The sequence below is a fragment of the Nycticebus coucang genome, chromosome X (genome assembly GCF_027406575.1).
Source record: "Nycticebus coucang isolate mNycCou1 chromosome X, mNycCou1.pri, whole genome shotgun sequence".
Lineage (NCBI taxonomy): Eukaryota > Metazoa > Chordata > Mammalia > Primates > Lorisidae > Nycticebus > Nycticebus coucang.
In genome coordinates, this window is record NC_069804.1 from 17,339,211 (window position 1) to 17,359,173 (window position 19,963).

The 19,963-nt window shown below is 37.8% G+C and overlaps 1 protein-coding gene across 1 annotated transcript in view; it reads left to right on the plus strand.

Annotated features, from left to right (window-relative positions):
- The window catches only part of PPEF1 (protein phosphatase with EF-hand domain 1), a 116,606-nt gene that overhangs the window by 43,818 nt on the left and 52,825 nt on the right, over positions 1 to 19,963 (plus strand). Inside the window, exons 6-7 of the mRNA XM_053579777.1 lie at positions 10,402 to 10,516; positions 13,244 to 13,290. Coding sequence (XP_053435752.1) covers positions 10,402 to 10,516; positions 13,244 to 13,290 — 162 coding nt within the window. The remainder of the gene's footprint in view (positions 1 to 10,401; positions 10,517 to 13,243; positions 13,291 to 19,963) is intronic.

Here is a 19,963-nt window from a genome sequence, read left to right on the forward strand (position 1 = left end):
TTCCTTCTGGATATGAATTTCTTTATCAAATATAAGATTTGGAAAATTTTTTTCCATTCTGTAGGTTGTCTTTGTAATTTCTTAATAATGCACTTTGATGTTCAAAAGCTTTAAATTTTGATGAAGTCCAGTTTATCTAGTTTTTCTTTGGTTGCTTGTGCTTTTGGTGTCATATCTGAGAAGCCATTGCCAAATCCAAGGTCATGAAGATTTACCCCTATTTTTTTTTTTTTTTTTAGACAGAGTCTCAAGCTGTTGCCCTTGGTAGAGTGCTGTGGTGTCACAGCTCACAGTAACCTCAAACTCTTGGGCTCAAGCGATTCTCTTGCCTCAGCCACCCAAGTAGCTGGGACTACAGATGCCTACCACAGTGCCTGGCTATTTTTTTTTTTGCAGTTGTCATTGTTGTTTAGCTGGCCAGGGCTGGGTTCAAACCTGCCAGCCCTGGTGTATGTGGCTGGCGCCCTATCCACTGAGCTATGGGCGCTGCCCTACCTCTATGCTTTTTCCCAAGAATTTTATAGTTTTAGCTTTTGCATTTAGATTTGTGAACCATCTTAAGTCCATTTCTATATATGGTATTAGGGAGGTATCAAAATTCATTTTTTTGCATAAGAATATGCAGTTGTCCCAGCACCATTTTTAAAAATTTTAGATTAATATGAGAGTGCAAATGATTAGATACATTGTTTGCATTTGTCCTCAAGAAATTCTCCAGAAAATACCAGCAAACCAAATCCAACATCATTTTGTCTTGTTTTATTTTGAGACAGAGTCTCCCTCCATTCCCTGGGATAGAGTGCAGTGGCGTCATCATAGCTCACTGTAACCTCAAATTCCTGGGCTCAAGTGAGTCTCCTGCCTTGGCCTCCCAAGTAGCTGGGACTACACATGCGTGATACCACATCTAGCTAAATTTTTCTATTTTTTGTAGAGACGACGGTCTTGCCGTGTTGCTCAGGCTGGTCTCAAATTCCTGGGCTCAAGCAATCTTCTTGCTTCAGTCTGCCAAAGTGCTAGGATTACAAGTTAAATTTCAGATTAATATGAGAGTATAAATGATTAGATTACATTGTTTGCATTTGTTAGGTAAAGTTCAAGTTGTAGTTGAGCCCTTCACCCAGGAGGTGTGCCGTATACTCTTACATTGTGTCAGTACACCAGTCCTCCCCCCTTTTTCCCCCTTCTCTCTTCCCTCCCTTCTCTCCACTCCCCCTGCATCTTAAATTTAATTGTGTTTTTCTCTTATGTGGGCATGTAGTTGTTCATCCATTGGTTTCATATCAGTATTGAGTACATTGGATACTTGCTTTTCCATTGTTGTGATACTTTACTAAGGAGAATGTTCTTCACCTCATTCCAGGCTAATACAAAAGATGTAAAGACTTGGTCAGGCGTGGTGACTCATGCCTGTAATCCTACCACTCTGGGAGGCTGAGGCAGGTGGATTGCTTGAGCTCACGAGTTTGAGACCAGCCTGAGCAAAAGCAAGACCCTGTCTGTACTAAAAAATAGAAAAACTGAGGCAAGAGGATTGCTTGAGTCTGAGTTAGAGGTTGCTTTGAACTATGAAGCCACGGCACTCTACCCAGGGCGACAGCTTGAGACTCAGTCTTAAAAAAAAAAAAAAGAAAGACGTAAAGTCTCCATCTTTTATGGCTGTATAGTATTCCATGGTGTACGTATACCACAGTTTATTAATTCATTCATGGATTGATTCTACATCTTGGTGATTGTGAATTGAGCTGTGATAAGCATTCTGGTGCAAATGTTCTTATGGTAAAATGATTTATTTTCTTCTGGGTAGATACCTAGTGATGGGATTGTGGGATCAAATGGAAGGTCTACTTTTAGCTCTTTGAGTATTCTCCATATGTCTTTCCAAAGAGGCTGTATTAGTTTGCAATCCCACCAACAGTGTTCCCTGCTCTCCACAACCATGCCAGCATCTGCAGCTTTTGGACTTTGTGATTCCCAGCACTATTTGTTGAAGAGACTGTTCTTTCCCCATTGAGTGGTCTTGGCACCCATGTTCAAAATCAGGCCATAGATGTATGGGTTTGTTTCTAGACTCTCAGTTCTATTCCATTGGTCTATGTGTCTCTCTTTATGCTACTACCACACTGTCTTGATTACTGTAGCTTTATAGTTAGTTTTAAAATAGGGAATTTTTAGTCCTTAAGTATGTTTTTTTTATTATTATTATGGTTTTGACTATTTGGGGCCTTTGTAATGAATTCAAGGATCACATTTTCCATTTCCAGAAAAAAGCCTGTTGGGATTTTGATAGAGATTACACTGAATCTTTAGAGCACTTTGGGTAGTATTGCCATCTTTTTATTTTTTTTTATTTATTTTTTATTTTTATTAAACCATAGCTGTGTACATTAGTATGATTGTGGGGCACCATACACTTGGTTCATAGATCGTTTGACACATTTTCATCACATTAGTTAACATAGCTTTTGTAGCATTTTCTTAGTTATGTTGCTAAGACCTTTACATTCCACATTTACTAGGATTCACATATACGCTTGTAAGATGCACCGCAGGTATAATCCCATTAATCCCCCTCCTTCCCCCCTCCCTCCCCTCCCTTTCCCCTTTCTCCCTATTCTTAGGTTGTAACTGGGTTATAGCTTTCATGTGAAGGTCCTACATTAGTTTCATAATAAGGGTGAGTACATTGGGTACTTTTACAATATTAAGCCATCCAATCTGTAGTGTCTTTCCATTTATTTATTTCTCACTTCTTTCAGCAAGGTTTTATAGTTTTCAGTGGTCAAACCTTTCACCACTTTGGATTCTTACATATTTTATTCTTTTGGTTGATGATATAAGAGGAATTGTTTTCTTAATTCATTTTTGGATAGTATTGATTTTGTATTCCATAACTTTGCTGCGTGTGCTTATTAGCACCAGTAGTTCATGTTATGTGTTTTCTTTGAGATACTCATCTGTGAATAGAGATAGTTTTGTTTGCTCCTTTCTAATTTAGACACTTTTTATTTCTTTTTCTTGCCTAATTGTTCTGGCTAGAACTTCCTACTACAACGCTGAATGTATAGCAGTGGTGAAAGTGGGCATGTTTATTTTATTCCTGATCTTAGAAGGAAAGCTTTTCATTGTTAAATTTGATGGTTCATTATGGATTTTTCATAAATGCCCTTTATCATGGTGAGGAAGTTTATTTTTATTTTTAGTCTTCTGAGTGGTTTTATCATGAATGGGTATTGGATTTTATCAAATGCTTTTTCTGCAACAGTTGCGATGATCGCGTGTGTTTTCCTTTTAGCTCTACTAGTATGATGTAATACATTGATTAATTTTCTTATGTTGAACTACCCTTGTATATTTCTGGAATAAATCTCACTTGATCACAGTGTGTATCCCTTTGAAATGCTGTTGGGGCTGGGAATGGGGGTTCACTCACACATGTAATCCTAACACTTTGGGAGACCAAGGCAAGAAGATTGCTTGAGCTCAGGAATTTGAGACCAGCCTGGGCAATACAGCAAGACGCTCATCTCTACAAAAAAATAGAAAAATTTAGCTAGATGTGGCATCACTCATGTGTAGTCCCAGCTATGTGGGAGGCCAAGGCAGTTGAACCCAGGAATTTGAGGTTGCAGTAAGCTATGATGATGTCATTGCACTCTAGCCCAGGGAATGGAGTGAGACTCTGTCTCAAAATAAAACAAGACAAAATGATATTGGATTTGGTTTGCTGGTATTTTTTTTTTTTTGAGAATTTTTACACCTACATTCATAAAAGAGACATTGGCCTGATTTTTTTTTCTCGTAATGTCTTTCTGCAAGGTAGATCAGATGTTAGGCCACAAATTAAACCTCAATAAATTTAAAAAGATTGAAATCATACAAAATATCTTTCCTGATCACAGTGGAATGAAACTAGAAATCAGTACCAGAAGCAAAATTGGAAAATTACACAATATCCTCTTATCAGGGTAATACTGGTCTTATAGAATGAGTTGGGAATTATTTCCTCTTATTCTATTCTTTAGAAGAGTTTGAGAAGGATTGCTATTAATTCTTGAGATGTTTAAAAGAGTTCACCAGTGAAGCCATTTTATCTTGGACTTTTTTTTTTGGTTAGGTGGTTTTTGATTACTGATTTAATCTCTTTACTTGTTCTAGGTCAGTTCAGATTTTCTATTTCTTCTTGAGGCTGTTTTGGTAATTCGTGTGTTTCTAGGAATTTGTCCATTTCATCTAAGTCATTCAATTTGTTGTTCATAGTATTCTCTTATAATCCTTTTTTATTTCTTTAAGGTTGATGGTAATATCCCCACTTTAGTTTCTGATTTTAGTTATTTGCATTTTCTCTCTTTTTTTCTTAGTCTAGTTAAAGGTTTATTTTCTTTTCAAAGAAGTAACTTAGGGTTTTGTTAATTTTTCTCTATTTTTTTTTCTATTCTCTATTTCACTTATCTCTATTCTAATCCTTATTTTCTTCCTTATGTTAGCTTTCAGTTTAGTTTGCTCTTCTTTTTCTACCCTGTTAAAATGTCAAGATTATTGATTTGAGAGCCTTCTTATTTTAAGTATAGGCATTTACAGCTGAGCACTGCTTTTGCTGTGTATCCCATAAGTTTTGGTATGTTGCGTTTTCATTCATCTCAAAGTATTTTCTAATTTCCCTTCTGATTTTTCTTTAACCTATTGGTTGTTTAAGAGTATGTTGTGTAATTTCCACATATTTGTGAATTTTCCGGTTTTGCTTCTGTTATTGATTTCTAGTTTCATTCCACTGCGATCAGAGAAGATATTTTGCATGATTTCAATTTTTTAAAATTTATTGAGGTTTAATTTGTGGCCTAACATCTGGTCTGTCTTGGAGAATTTTCCATGTATCCTTGAGAGCAATGAATAGTCTGCTGTTGGTGGGTGGAGCAGTCTATAGATATCTGTTAGATCTAGTGGCGTGTGTGGTCCTGAAATCTCTATTTCTTTAGCTTGTGTTCAGTTAGTGTTTTGAAAGAGATTTCTGTTAATCTTAGGAGCCATAACAAAAAAAATAGAAGAAAAAGAAAAAGAAACAAACCTCTCCTAGTCTTCTCAGATTGGCTTTGTTTTTTTTTTAATTTTTTAAAATTTTTTAATTAATATTAAATCATAGCTGTGTACATTAATGCGATCATGGGGCATCATACACTGGTTTTATAAACAGTTTAACACATTTTCATCACACTGGTTAACATAGCCTTCCTGGCATTTTCTTAGTTATTGTGTTAAGACAATTATATTCTACATTTACTAAGTTTCACATGTACCCTTGTAAGATGCACCGCAGGTGTAATCCCACCAATCACCCTCCCTCCGTCCATCCTCCTCCCTCCCTCCCCTTCCCCTTCCCCATATTCTTAGGTTATAACTGGGTTATGGCTTTCATATGAAAGCCAAAAATTAGTTTCATAATAGGGCTGAGTACATTGGATACTTTTTTTTCCATTCTTGAGATACTTTACTAAGAACATGTTCCAGCTCCATCCGTGTAAACATGAAAGAGGTAAAGTCTCCATCTTTCTTTAAGGCTGCATAATATTGCATGGTGTACATATACCACAATTTATTAATCCATTTGCGGATCGATTGGCACTTGGGCTTTTTCCATGACTTAGCAATTATGAATTGGGCTGCAATAAACATTCTGGTACAAATATCTTTGTTATAATGTGATTTTTGGTCTTCCGGGTATATACCTAGTAGAGGACTTATAGGATTGAATGGCAGATCTATTTTTAGACTTTGTATTGGGTTGCTCCTTCATTGCCTAGCCAGGCCATTTACAAATCTCAGTCTTTACTTCCTGCTTGTGCTAAACCATTGTTAAGTTTCCTTTTTTCTTGATTCAGTGTTTGTTTAGATGCTGTATACTTTGAATATTTTCCAGAATTCTGACAAAGTTGATCCTGACAGTTTTTTTGCTTCAAGCAAACCCTGTGGAGGATTGAGACCTTGGGGCTACCAACTCCATCATTTTTTTCTGACATCTCACCCTTATTTTTAGATTAGAACCCTAAAAGGCACACCTCGGACTAAGAATGAATTAGAGAATTTGACTGGCTCTTCAGGGATTGAAGAGCAACTTTGAATGAATCATATGATTCCTGGGATTGAATTGAGATCACCTTAGATAATTAGTACTCCTAGCCACCTACCAATAGCAAATTAAAATTCTCTCTGGAAGAAAATAGTCCTGAAATTATTTCTCCAGTTTTTCAGATACAATTTCCAGAACTTGATATAAATATAACCAGGCACAGGAGGTCATATGACACATGAAAGAAACCTGAGGGAGGGGAAAATAGAGAAGGTCTTTTAGTTAATGGCATTATCAAACTAAGAGTTTAAAATAAATATGCTTAATATGTTCAAGGAGATAAAAGATATATTAACCCCAGGAGCCATAATAGAAAAGACTGATAATTTTGACTTCATAAAAATGAGGAAATTATATTCTTAAAGGAAGAGTGAAAGGTTCAACACGGTGTGTTCCCTTTTGTAAAACAAAATTAAGGATCATGTAAATTTTGATTTTTAAAAATTGAGGTAAAATTTATATAAGTAATAAAATTGATCACTTAACCATTTTAAAGTGCATAATTCAGCTGTTTTTAGTATCTTCAAAATGTTATGCACCCATAACCACTATCTAATTCTAACCATTACTCTAAAACAAAACCCTGTATCCATTAGCAGTCATTTCCATTTCCTCCCTCCCCAAGCTTTTAGTGACCACTAATTTACTTTCTGTCTCTATGAAGTTGTCTAATCTGAACATTTTGTATAAAGGGAATCCTACAAATATGTGCTGCCTTTTATATCTGGCTTCTTTTTCTTGGCATAATGTTTTCAAGGTTCATCCATGTTGTAGCATGTACCAGTATTTCATTCCTATTTTCAGCTAAATGATATTAACTTTATATGGATATACCACATTGTTTAAGGGATTATATATTTGTACTTGCATTTGCATATTCATATGTGGTTACACTTATTTCTATTTGCTTGCAAGTGCAAAAAATATTTTGGGGAAAGATATTCAAGACACTTTTAACAGTGGTTGCTTCTGAGAACAGAGATTTGAGGCCTGAGGTCCGGGGAAGAGGAAAAATTAGTTTTCATTGTTCTACCCTTCTAACTGTTTACATTTTTATTAAACTAGAGAAATGAATTGTTTATCTAAAACTCATTATTTTTTTAGAAAAGAAATATTCTTTAAAGGTAGTACTTTCCTCCTGCAATGTTTTTAAAAGAAAACGAATATTTTATTTAGGTAGTTATTTAATCTAAATATATTTATAAATGGAACAACCACCACCTGAGTATTTAATATTGTAGTTATAAATACAAGTTAGATTGCGATTGAAAGATAGCTTTATAAGCAAGTCCTAATATTATCAAAGTGATTTTGCCAATCTAAAATACAAAAACTATTTCCATATAAGAACTTTTTGTTGTTGTAATATATTCTCAGTGAATATTTGTAAATTATACTTTAAAAAAAAAACTGGTCAAGGCATAGTGGCTCAAGGCCTGTAATCCTTGCACTCTGGGAGGCTGAGGTGGGTGGATTGCTTGAGCTCAGGAGTTTGAGACCAGCCTGAACATGAATGAGACTGTGTCTCTACTAAAAATAGAAAAAATTAGCCAGGTGTGGTGGTGCAGGCCTGTAGTCCCAGCTACTCAGGAGGCTGAGGCAAGAGTTATAGCCCAGGAGTTATAGGTTGCTGTGAGCTACAACACCACAGTCCACCCAGGGTGACAGAATGAAACTCTGTCTCAAAAAAAAAAAAAAAAATTAAGGCTTGGTGCCCATAGCACAGTGGTTACGGTGTCAGTCACATACTTGGAAGGTGGCAGGTTCAAACCTGGCCCAGGCCAGCTAACCAACAATGACAACTGCAATAAAAAATAGCTGGGCATTGTGGCGGGCGCCTGTAGTCCCAGCTACTTGAGAGGCTGAGGCAAGATAATCACTTGAGCCCAAGAGTTTGAGGTTGCTGTGAGCTGTAACACCACAGCACTCTACCAAGGGCGACATAGTGAAACTCTGTCTCAAAAAAAATTTTAATTAATTAAAAAAACTGCCTCTTCAAACAGCAGTTACTCTGTTTAGTACTACAAAGGAACCAGAAAAACTACAATGAAAAGTTAACACTGAAGCCAGTGTTGGGAATTAATAGATAAGATGTACAAACTGATATAAGCCCTTATACAGAAATATTTTTGTTCATTCCTTTAAAACGCGGCTAAAGGAAAGTTCACATTCAGATTTTGATTTAAGTTGTGGATTAAATGAATTTAGAATGCTTTGGGGCAGAATATATGGAGCAGTGTATTTGGTGTTGGATAGACAGAAAATATGGGTCTCTTTCTACTAATATTGAGGGACTTACCTCTTCTTAATTCTGTCATTGCTTCAAATCCTGTTTCTAGTCTCTTTAAGTTAATGATGAAAATTCTCAAAACTCTCAAAACTTAAATTACATGTTTTGGGGCCCGAGATAGGAAATAATTTTATTATATTATTTTAATAGCTATGAAAATGAAATTTTCAGGACACCATGAGACAGGATTGGTTCAAAGGGTTCCACCTGCCCTTAATCCCATACCCAAAGCAGTATCTGAGCAATATGTAAATACGACCCCTCTCTCAGCCTTTAATAATCTAAACCAGTATTGTCCAATAGAAATATGAGCCATGTATATAATTTAGAATTTCCCAGTAGTCAACATTAAAAAGCAAAAATGGTAAAATTAATTTTAATAACATTTTATTTAACTCAATATATTAAAATGTTATAATTTTATTTTTAATTTTTTTTGAGACAGAGTCCCATTATGTCACCCTCAGTAGAGTGCTGTGACATCATAGCTCACAGCAACCTCAAACTCCTGGGCTCAAGCAATTCTCTTGCTTCAGCCTCCCAAGTAACTGGGATCACAGGCGCCCACCACAATGCCTGGTTATTTTTGTTGTTGTTGTTGCAATGCATTTATAATTTTTTTGTTTTTGTTTTTGTTTTTGAGACAGAGTTTCAAGCTGTCACCCTTGGTAGAGTGCCGTGGTGTCACAGTTCACAGCAAACTCTTGGGCTTAAGCAATTCTCTTGCCTCGGCCTCCCAAGTAACTGGGACTATAGACACCCACTACAATGCCCGGCTGTTATTTTTTTCTGTTGCATTTGTCGTCGTTGTTTAGCAGGCCAGGGCCGAGTTCGAACCCACCAGCTTCAGTGTATGTGGCTGGTGCCCTACCCACTAAGCTACAGGCCCTGAGCCAAAATGTTATAATTTTAATATGTAATCATTAAAATTATTAATGAGACATTTTACTTTTTTTCTTGATACTAAGTCTTTGAAATCCAATGTGAATTTTATTCTTAGAGTGCATCTCAGTTCAGACTAGCTCCATTTCAGGTGCTCAATAGCCCCATGTGGATAGTGGCTGCCATTTTGGACAGGACAGGTCTAAATAGTCCTGAACTTTACAGTTGCATTAGCATCTGTTAAATTTGTGTGGTAGTCATATCTCTGCTATATTATATTTTGGAGTATGTATTTGGAATATTTTATAATTTAAAAAAGGGAGAATGACACACTAGATTAAAAAAAAACAGCCCAGGGAGAAAACAGAGTAAGTCTGTACAAAACAATGATCTCATCAACACTATAACTGGAGGAGAGCAGTGAGATGAATAATCACAAATAGGAGATAATCCAAATGTTTTATCTGGGTTTGGAATATGTTTTATGCTTGGACTCTTATATAAATGTGCTTGCTGTTCTTAAAATTCTTAAGACTGTACACCAAATATTGGAACCCATACCTGGGAAACCTGACTCAGGAGTTTCTTGGGAGCTAGTCTGTCTGATCCTGGCAACACTAAGTTTCCATTCCAAGTAGCAGGATGTCCCAACAAATGCAAAGCAACATCTCTTCAACATACCCTCTCTACTTTTTTTTTTTTTCATTCTTACTCTCCTTCTCTTTTATTATTATTATTGTTACTGGGATTTTTTTAATTTGCACATTTTCTTAGGGCAAGGGAATATCCTTTCCTGTCACTACCCCACCTCCAACTTCTCTTGAGCTTTAAGGACCAAGAATGATCAGAAATGTTCTACAAATGGATGGTATCAGTTAAGAACATGACAGTACAAATGTCTTAGCAACTAGTCATTCATTCCATTATAAATATGTACTGAGGGCTTGGTAAATGCTAGACATTGTGTTAGGATAATCTGTTTGAGAGTTATCCTGAAATGTAGCAACCTGAAACGTGCTCATATGCTCCACCATTATAGTTTTCTATACGGTCATGTCTGTCTTTCTAGTTCACCATATCTATTTCCTCTGCTTCTCCCTCATAGATACTTCATGCTCATTATGTCTTAGAGGTGCTATTTGAAACCAAGAAAGTCCTGAAGCAGATGCCGAATTTCACTCACATCAAAACTTCTCCCTCTAGAGAGATTACAATCTGCGGTAAGTTTCAGAACAGAATTGTCAAATTAATATTTAGGAGCCTCTTGGTCCTATATCATTTGTCTAAATTGAAAACTGTGTAAATTGGACCGTGTTAAGGGAAAAATGTTAATATAGAATTATCTATCATGATAATACTGTTCCCCATCTTGTCTTTGTTTTACATACCAGCTGGCAGGAATTAATTATGTGAGAAATTAAAGAACTCATAGCTTTTTATAAAAGCAGACAGCATTTTAATATGGAAAACCACCCATGGGTGGAATAAACATTCTTTGCCCTCCATCTAGCTCTCATTATCTTTGTTCCGTGTTGCTTTTTCTAGGTGGGCCTCTGCATGCCACTTACGCAGGGAAGAGAAAAGCCCAAGGCAGGGTAGAGATTAAATTCTTTTCTGCCCTTGGCTGCTGTTTTAAAATTTTCCAACTGGTCTCTGCAGCTTTTAGAAGAGTGGGAATGTCCCAGAAATCTGTTTCTTGTTCTTCTAAATAACAAAATTTGAGATTTTGCTATCATATAGGCCAGCCTGGCAGGATATTGCTTCAAGAAACAGTACACATTGAAATTCATCGCAGTTGGTGCTCAGCATGCTTGCAACTGTTTTGAGAGTGGTGTGCGTGGAAGGGACAGCAATTCCCTTAACTTCTAATTAAGCCTTTGGGTTATAAAACAGTGATTGTTATTTTCCAAATCAATTTTTAGCCTGTGTTTCTCTTACTCTGGCAGGTAGAGGTGAAGTGGATTTGACAATCTAATTAAACTATTTCCCTTTCTAGCATCTGATAGTGGTGACAAAGACTTGATGTAACAGTACAGGCCTCAAGACATTCCCCAACTTAGGTTTTTGAGGAGTCCCTAATGGTTCAATTCCATCTAATCAGGCCATCACATCTCTGACTAGCAGATAATGCATCTCAGCAGTGAAGGTCTTTTATTCAAGACCTCCTAACCTTACTTTTCATAGAAATAAAGAACGTTTGGTCATGAGGCCCAGGAAGCCATGCAACTTGTGACACCTATGAGGCCAGGGCTAAGTTGCTATCAGAATATATATCCAAAGAGAGTGTGATCTGCACCCATGTGTTTCCAGTGGACTTCCTGTTGCCATTGCAAACTTATCCTTGGCTAAAAGGATCCAGAAGGGCTGGGTGCAGTGGTTCACGCCTATAATCCCAGCACTTGGGCGGCTGAGGCAGGTGGACTTCCTGAGCTCACAGGTTCCTTACCAGCCTGAGTCAGAGCATCTCTAAAAATAGCTGAGCATTGCATTGTGGCTGGTGCCTAGCTGCTTGTGAAGCTGAGGCAAAAGAACTGAAGCCTAGGAGTTTGAGGCTGCTGTGAGCTAAGATGCTATGGCACTCTACCAAGGGTGACAAAATGAGACTCTGTCTCAAAAAAAAATTAAAATAAAAAATACATAAATAAAAGGATCCAGAAAAAGACCAGAATTAATTAGAGGGCATGGAAGCCCTGGAATCCTACAGTATAAGAACTAAAGAGTTCATACAGATAGTCTAGTCTATTCCTTGCTCTTATGGTTGACATTGAGGCCCGGAAAGAAAAGTATATTGCCTTCTATGAATTTTACGTAGTAATTCCCTTCCCCCACCTCTTGAAAGCTCATTTAGCAGCTAGCAATTGGCAGGGTCAGAATTAAAAATTGGGTCTTCTGTATCCCAGGTTAGAGGTAGCCCCACATGTACTATCCTAACTCCTATCATACATCTGATGGTTCATTTTCTGTCATCAAAGACTAGAAATGGCTTGATTGGACAGTTCATTCATTTAAAGATTTCACATCTTAGGCATTTATATCCAGACTTTTTTTCCATGTAGCACTGTTAGTAGAGGAAACAGACAAGGCCAGTAGGTTTTCTCACTCGGAGATTCAATGCTGAATGAAACAGATACTAGGGATTACCGTATAGGGAGTACAAAGTAATCCCTAGTAACTTGAGTTCTGAAGTGATATAAGTTGGGTTTTAATTCCAGCTCTGATACTTGGTGGGTAGGTAACTTTATGTGAGTAACTTAACTACTTTGAGCCTTATTTGTAAAATGAGAATGATGAAAGTAATACCCATCTCACAAAGTGGTTGTGAGGATTTAAGAAGATAATTCATGTAAAACCCTTAGCACAATGCTTGGCCCAGAGTGAGCCAACCCCTGTGTGAATGTCCAGAGTGAGCAACTAATTGCATTCTTAGATGCTATTCTGCTATAATAGCAGGGGAAGGAAAGAGTGCTATGGAAACAGATTGCCTGTCAAATTAACATTATCATAGGTAAAAAACCCAATGCCCTGAGAACACGTGGAGTAGATCAGCAATATTTCACTTTTAAAATTCTGTAATAGGCCAGGTACAGTGGCTCATGCCTGTAATCTGAGCACTTGGGAGGCCAAGGTGGGTGGATTGCCTGAGCTCATAGGTTCAAGACCAGCCTGAGCAAGAGCTACACCCCGTCTCTAAAAATAGCCAGGCATTGTGGCGGGCACCTGTAGTCCTAGCTAGTTGGGAGACTAAGGCAAGAGAATCGCTTAAGCCCAAGAGTTTGAGTGAACTATGACACCACAGCACTCTACCAAAGTCAACAAAGTAAGACTCTGTCTCAATACATACATACATAAATAAATAAATAAATAAATAAAATAAAACAAAATTCTGTAACAAAGTGAGCATTACATCTTGTTTCCTACTGAATAGTGATTTTTCATTTGCACTCTAGGTGATTTGCATGGGAAACTGGATGATCTTTTTTTGATCTTCTATAAGGTAAATGATTATTTTGCTAAATATTTGCGTTTTGGTTGGGGGAAGCTAGTCTTAGGGCAGATAATAGTATTAATTTTATTAGAGCTATTCATAAATAGATAAAATATAGATGATTTTTTCCAAGAAGCTCCAAGATTTTTTTTGTCCAGGGCTGGGTATGAACTGCCACCTCTGGCATATGGGACCAGCACCCTACTCCTTTGAGCCACAGGTGCTACCCAAGAAGCTCCAAGATTTATGGAGTCATATCTTTTGATTTCTTTACACATATCTCATAAAAAAATTTTAAAAACTTAATATTGGGACAGCAACTGTGGCTCAAGGAGTAGGGCGCTGGTCCAGAAGTAATGGGTTCAAACCCAGCCCCGGCCAAAAATCTGCAAAAAAAAAATTGATTTTGGCCTTTGTTCTACATTATTGTTATTTGTATATTCATCAGGATTTGTACTGACTATGCGTAGTCCTTCTTACATCATAAATGTCTAGATGGTACAGGATGGGAAGGGAAGCAATCTGCTTTATTTTATTTTTATTTTGTTCAGAAATGAGCATGTCACATACCAGTCTTCTCTTTTGATGCACGCTAATTATGCATGTAAGGAGTTTCATAATACGTTCCAAATTGCTCTCTTCTCTCCCCTGATTCACCGTCTCTGGGCCTGGTTGTTCTTCCCAAGTTATGACTCCTCTCCATTTATTGCTTTGTGGTTGTGAGATCCAGCAGTAAGGGCGCAAAGTAGCTTGGCCAGCGTGAAGCTTCTCTGCGTCTCCTTGATTGGATTTCTTTCTCTCCCTGAGCCAAGAGTTGCTGCCTGAATGTTTGTTTCTGGGACAACTGACTGCATCTATAATAAAAAACTGATCCTAAGTCCCCTGCCTTTACAGTGTACCCCTTTATACTGCTCTTCTGAAATGTCTCTTTTTGATTAATGTGCTTATTGTCCACCCTGTCACCCTAAAACTAGCATGTCAAGTAATTGGGCATAGCATAGGTATGTCAGATAGAAAGAAAATGGATTTTGATTATCATGATGACTAATCATTTCTACTCTTTGAGATGGTGAAAGCTTAAGGAGCCACATAACATCCATGACCCTCGATTTTTTTTCAGCTGCAATATTATCTTGAGCTTCCACCCCTTAAGAGGTTTTCTTGTGGCTAAAATAACATAAATCTCCAAAGGTATTTTTAAAGTAATAAATTATAATAGCAATGCAAGGTTTTCATTTCATTCATTCAGAATGGAAGCTAGGCAGAGAATAGGGTAGGCCAAACCAGGCATGGATAAATAGAGCTGCCACTTAGGAATAGATTCCATTGTGACTATAGGAAGCCTAAGCAAGGATATAGAGCATCCCAGCCAGGAAGCGGGGGAGGGGGTCACAAGAAGTAGAGGGCTGCCCAGGTAGTAGGCTGGTATAGGAAGTCCAGGCAAAGGTTTACTGGTAGGGAGCTGAGGGTTCTAGTAAAGAGCAATTCTGGGTATCAGCCCCAGAATCCAAACTGGGTAGGGAAGAATAAAAGGCCAGGATGAGCCAGTCAACTGGGAGAAGTAGGAGGATCAAAGGGTTGGAATGCTATCTGATTAGGTCATGGACCTGGCTACCTGCGTCAGGGCCTTAGGAGCCAGGATGGGTGGGAACTGTAGCAGGAGTAGTCTAGGGGATGAGAGGGCCCAAGGTGAGTTCTGGAACATGGATGGCTGAAGTAAGTGAAAGAGAACATTGGAGAGGGGGTGGACAGGGACCTGGAAATCAGGTGTGGTAAATGGATTGGCCACATGGACTGAGAAATGAAGAGCAGAGGAAGGAAGTCACAGGTCATGGCCCTGAAAGGAAGGTAGCAGAACATTGGGTCTGTTGGTGGCTCTAAGAGCAAGTAGATCCTCCCCTGCTTCTAACCTGAGGTATGTGTCCTGGAGAGGAATGGGTCCTTTCCTTCAAGAGGGCTGCAGGAGTCAGGAGTTCAGCAACATCCTTAAGGGAGGCCCAGAATTGTGGAGAGAAGTCTTTATGAATGAGTTGAAGGTGGTAGGGAGTTCATTTACCATGAAATAGGGATTCTGCTGGCCACAATGAAAAGCTCTGGATGGAGTGGTGAGAGGAAGCCAAGGAGTTGTACAATTTAGGGAACGAGATTTGTTTAACTCAGTACATAACTCCACACCAAATGTTCAGAAAGTTCAGTCCTGCTATTGTTGATAATTACAACCTGAGGAAGGAGAAGGAAACAGGGGTGTGTGGAGAGGAACAGATAATCTGGCAATTCTTTCTCTAGAAGCTTTGGGAAAGCTATAAACAGGAAAATAGTTGAGTAAATTAAATTGGGAAAGTAGTCACTAAATTCCAAGGCATTTAGAAAAAAATTTTCTTTAGAGGTAGTTGAAGATAATAAAGGTATGATCAGGGATAGGACTCTGGAGTAGACAGATGAGAAAAGAAAGAATTCCGACATGTGTCTTTAATTCCATCGCAAAACTATATGGAGCATATAAAACTGGAAGGTGCTAATGTAAAGATTGAACAGGAGGAGGTGGGTGGTAAGAAGTACTATAAAAAGATCTGAAGGGGAAAATATAGCATTCAAATGGAAGCAAGAAATATTTTGAGAGCCAACCAATGGCAGCGTTCAGGAAGTAGAGATTGCCAGCCCAGTGATGAAAGAGTAGGGCACTATTATATTTGGGATGGATTTGGGTAGATAGGTGAGAGGGATGTTTGGAAAACAGAAATATGCAAGAGCCGTGAATTAGAATTCTGGCAGGCTCGAGCGAGAAGAAAGTAAAATGCATCTTAAAATGTGGAATGAACCACATATACATGTACCAGGATCTCGATATTGCCTGGCTTAAGTGGGGAAACTGAGGGAAGAGCCATTGATGACAACGAGGTCTCACTGTAAGAAACTGAAAAAAAAATCTAAAGGACGACATTAGGATTAGAGGGAATAAAATTGTACTGTATTTGGGATTCATGCTAAATGAGTAGATTTTAGCTACTCTTGCCACAAAAACAAAAAAAAAATGGCGAGTAACTGTGAGATGATGGATATGTTGATTTGCTTCACTCTAGTAACCATGTTACTATCTATAGGTATTCCATAACATCATGTTGTATACAATAACATTTATTTTAAAAAAAGAAAATAGCAGCCATGATCAAGCAGTGGGTAAAAAAAGCTGATCACCAGTGTTATTAGTATTTTCAAACGTGATAAAGCAAAAACCCCTGAAACTGTATTTTTATTTTAGAGGGATTTGTGATGAACGAATAAAGACATCACTTTCTCTTATTAAAAAGGAAGGAAAAGGAAACTGCAAAGGTGCTGTAATTAATGGTGTCTGGAAAGGGAGAATGCCATGGTGAGCCTGTGATGATGGTACCGGCTCACTTAGTTTATGACAAATGAGTGTCCTAAGCTATAGGCAATGAAATGGAAGGGCAGGACACAGAGATGTCTGAGGAAGCTTAGGCCATCTGATGATCTCCCACTAGCCAAAGAAAAGGACTCACTAGCCCTTTTCTATCTTCATTTTCTGTCTACAGTTCACATGCAGAATGAGGATAGATTGCTGCTGTGGCCTAAAAGCATAAATACAGCTAACTGATCTCATACAAATGACAGTGATACCCCACCTATCCAGATGTCAACCTTTAGTCTGCTTTGCTTATCTTCATTTATCACTCATATGGTACCAAACCCAGAATTAAGTAAAAAAGGTCTCTGAGCACTTGAAATAGTTGTTACAGATCCAATGAGCTTTACTCACAGGACAAGCCTTAGGCCCTTACTCAAAGACCAGTGAATGTGTACCAGTAAATCCTTCTCTCACATGAGTTGAAGCTTGTCTGGATCCCCACCCCACAGAAAATTAGGGAGTAGGAGGGAAGGAGGAAAAAGTCAGATGTAATGATAGCGATGAAAAGTAAAAGCTCTTCTGACAGTAAAAGGAGATGTAGAACTATAAAAATAGGATAGGATACAAAGTGGTAATATTCAGTGTTCTGGGACTGTGTATTATAGGGAAGAGTCCTAGACTTCTCAGAAGGGCCTGAGGCTGCATGATCAAGAAAGTTTCAAGTTAAGCCGTAGGTATACACTCTGTTAAGAAGTAAAGAGAACAAAGCACATTTTTAAAACTCCCAACCGAAATGATTAAAGTAGTTTTAGAAGTATCTTAGCCTTCAAAAAAAGTAAGCTTCAGTGATCTGGAAAATTCATTTAAGTGGTGCTGACAGTCTAAGTGAGTATCATTATTGGGTCTCAGGGTATTAGGAGGATGAGAGAACATGAAAAAAATTGTAAAATTAGTTGAGAAATGAGTGATGGGCCAGGAAAGTAGATGAGGAGAAGGTGAGGAGTGTAGATATCTCTTTGTGGTTACAGATGCAAAGTTTGCCTACATAACATGACCTAAGTAATCACTTAATTACTTCAGGAAATGGTAGAATTTCTGTGATGGTCTTTGATTCTCACTGCAATTCTTTGTACTCAATGTATCATCAACTTATGGAATCCCAATAACATGTAATGCTTAAGTCTGGTTCATTGATAGGAGCCATGAGTTGAGTCACATCAGTGTACCCATAGACTCCCAATTTTCTGTTTAGAAGTAGCTAGTGGCCATGCTTTAACTTACCTTTATTTTGTTATTTTTAAGGGAAACAGAAGTTGAATTGTGGGGAATAGTTTGGGAAACTACATTCTGTTGGGGAATTTTGGAGCCATAATATAAGTGAGCAGTTTATATTATACTATGACTGATTTTTCTCTATCAGCTCAAAAGAGAAACGAGGAAAACCTCAGGCTTTGAATTAAGGCATAATTTTAATTCATCCTTCAATTGGTGTTTTGCTAGATACTTTCTTCCTCATCAGTTCTTTTAAACAGTATAGCATGAGTAGGCTGTAGGGCTGGGGCTGGCCCAAGGCTAACCAAAGGCGTTGCCTGAAAAGTTATACACATGTTATGTAGGGTCACCGAGAAGCCTCACCATATCACTCTTTTCATCCAAGTGGTTGATTTGGTTCAAGATTCTCATTATAAGTGATCATTTGCAAAAGTGAATCTGTCCACTAATTTATCCATTCAATAAACTTTTATCTGGTCTGGTCCCTACATAGTGTTTAAGGTATTATGTAAAAACTGTAGAAACATATAAAGATGAATACAAAGTTTATTCATTTCACATGTGTTTATTTTTTATTTTATTTATTCATTTATTTATTTTGAGACAGAGTCTCACTCTGTCACCCTGGGTAGAGTACTATGGCATCATAGCTCACAGCAACCTCAAACTCTTGGGCTTAAGCAATCTTCTTGCCCTAGCCTCCTGAGAAGCTGGGTCTATGGGTGCCTGCCACAATGCCCAGCTAGTTTTTCTTTTTTAGTAGAGGCAGAGTCTTGCTTTTGCTCAGGCTGGTCTCGAACTCCTAAGCTCAAGCAATCCACCCACCTCAGCCTCCCAGAGTGCTAGGATTACAGGCATATGACAGGTATTTATTAAACACCTATTATGAACTAGATACTCTACTAAAGGTTGGCAATATAGTGTGACTAAGACACAGTGTTGGCCCCAAAGACATCACAGTTCAATGGAGAAGGTTGACTGATAAAAAGACAGGATGGTTTAGGGTAGGACATGTTATGTATGGCATAAGCCTGGAATTCCAAGAGAGCACACTGGCACAACACCTAACCTTTCAAAAGACTTCCTAGAAGAGGTGACATTTCTGACAATCCCTTCAAAGAATTTTAGTAATTTAGTTACGTGCTTAAATCTTGAAAGAATGTTGTAGAGGATATCAGTAAGGATTTTATTCTCATTTGCTTTCTGTGGTACACTACAATAAATGATGGGATTTGTATCAGTGATCAGTTTGATTGGTTGTTGTAATATTTTGGTTTCTTTAATATTTGTTGTCCTTAAAGATTTTATCAGTTAGCACTTTCATACTACATGACACATTTTCAGCTGTGTCTCCCATCTGGGTTTGAAAAGGATTCTTCCCTCTTGGGTACCACACTCTTAAGCATGACAAACCTTTGCTAAAAGGGCATCTCAACTTTATATGGCTTCAAATATAATTTTATCATCATGTGAAGCAATTTACATATCATTAGTTAGGTCATATTTTTAGATTTTATTTTCTGAAAAGGTTAATTTTAATCAGCCACTTTCACTTAATTAGAGTGACCAATTTTGAAATACTTCATTCAGGCCCTCAGCCTTGCTAAAATTACAAGACATTTTCCCTCACTGAATAGAAAGCTTGAAATTTTACATCAAATATTGGCAAATTAGCTTGTTAAATTGATGCCATGAGTGCCACGAGTGGTAGCCTCCTAAAGCTGAAAGAGAGATACACATGGACAGAATTAGAGAGAAGCTAATTCACTTTTAACCCTGTGGGTGCCATACTGCTACTGGTCCAGGGGAAGCCAAGCCACTTTGTTTTCCTTTTTTTCCCTCTCTTCACCATCCACCACCTCCACAGCCATAATTTCCCAGCTGTGAAGGCGAGCAAACATGTTCCTCATTCTCTATCACTGACATGCTTCATGCTGTCACAGTGGTTCATTTTTTTCCTTTTCAAATTAAAGCAGTATGTTACAATCACAAGAACAGACCTTTGAAATTTGGTTTGCAAAAGGAATAAAAATCAAAGTAACA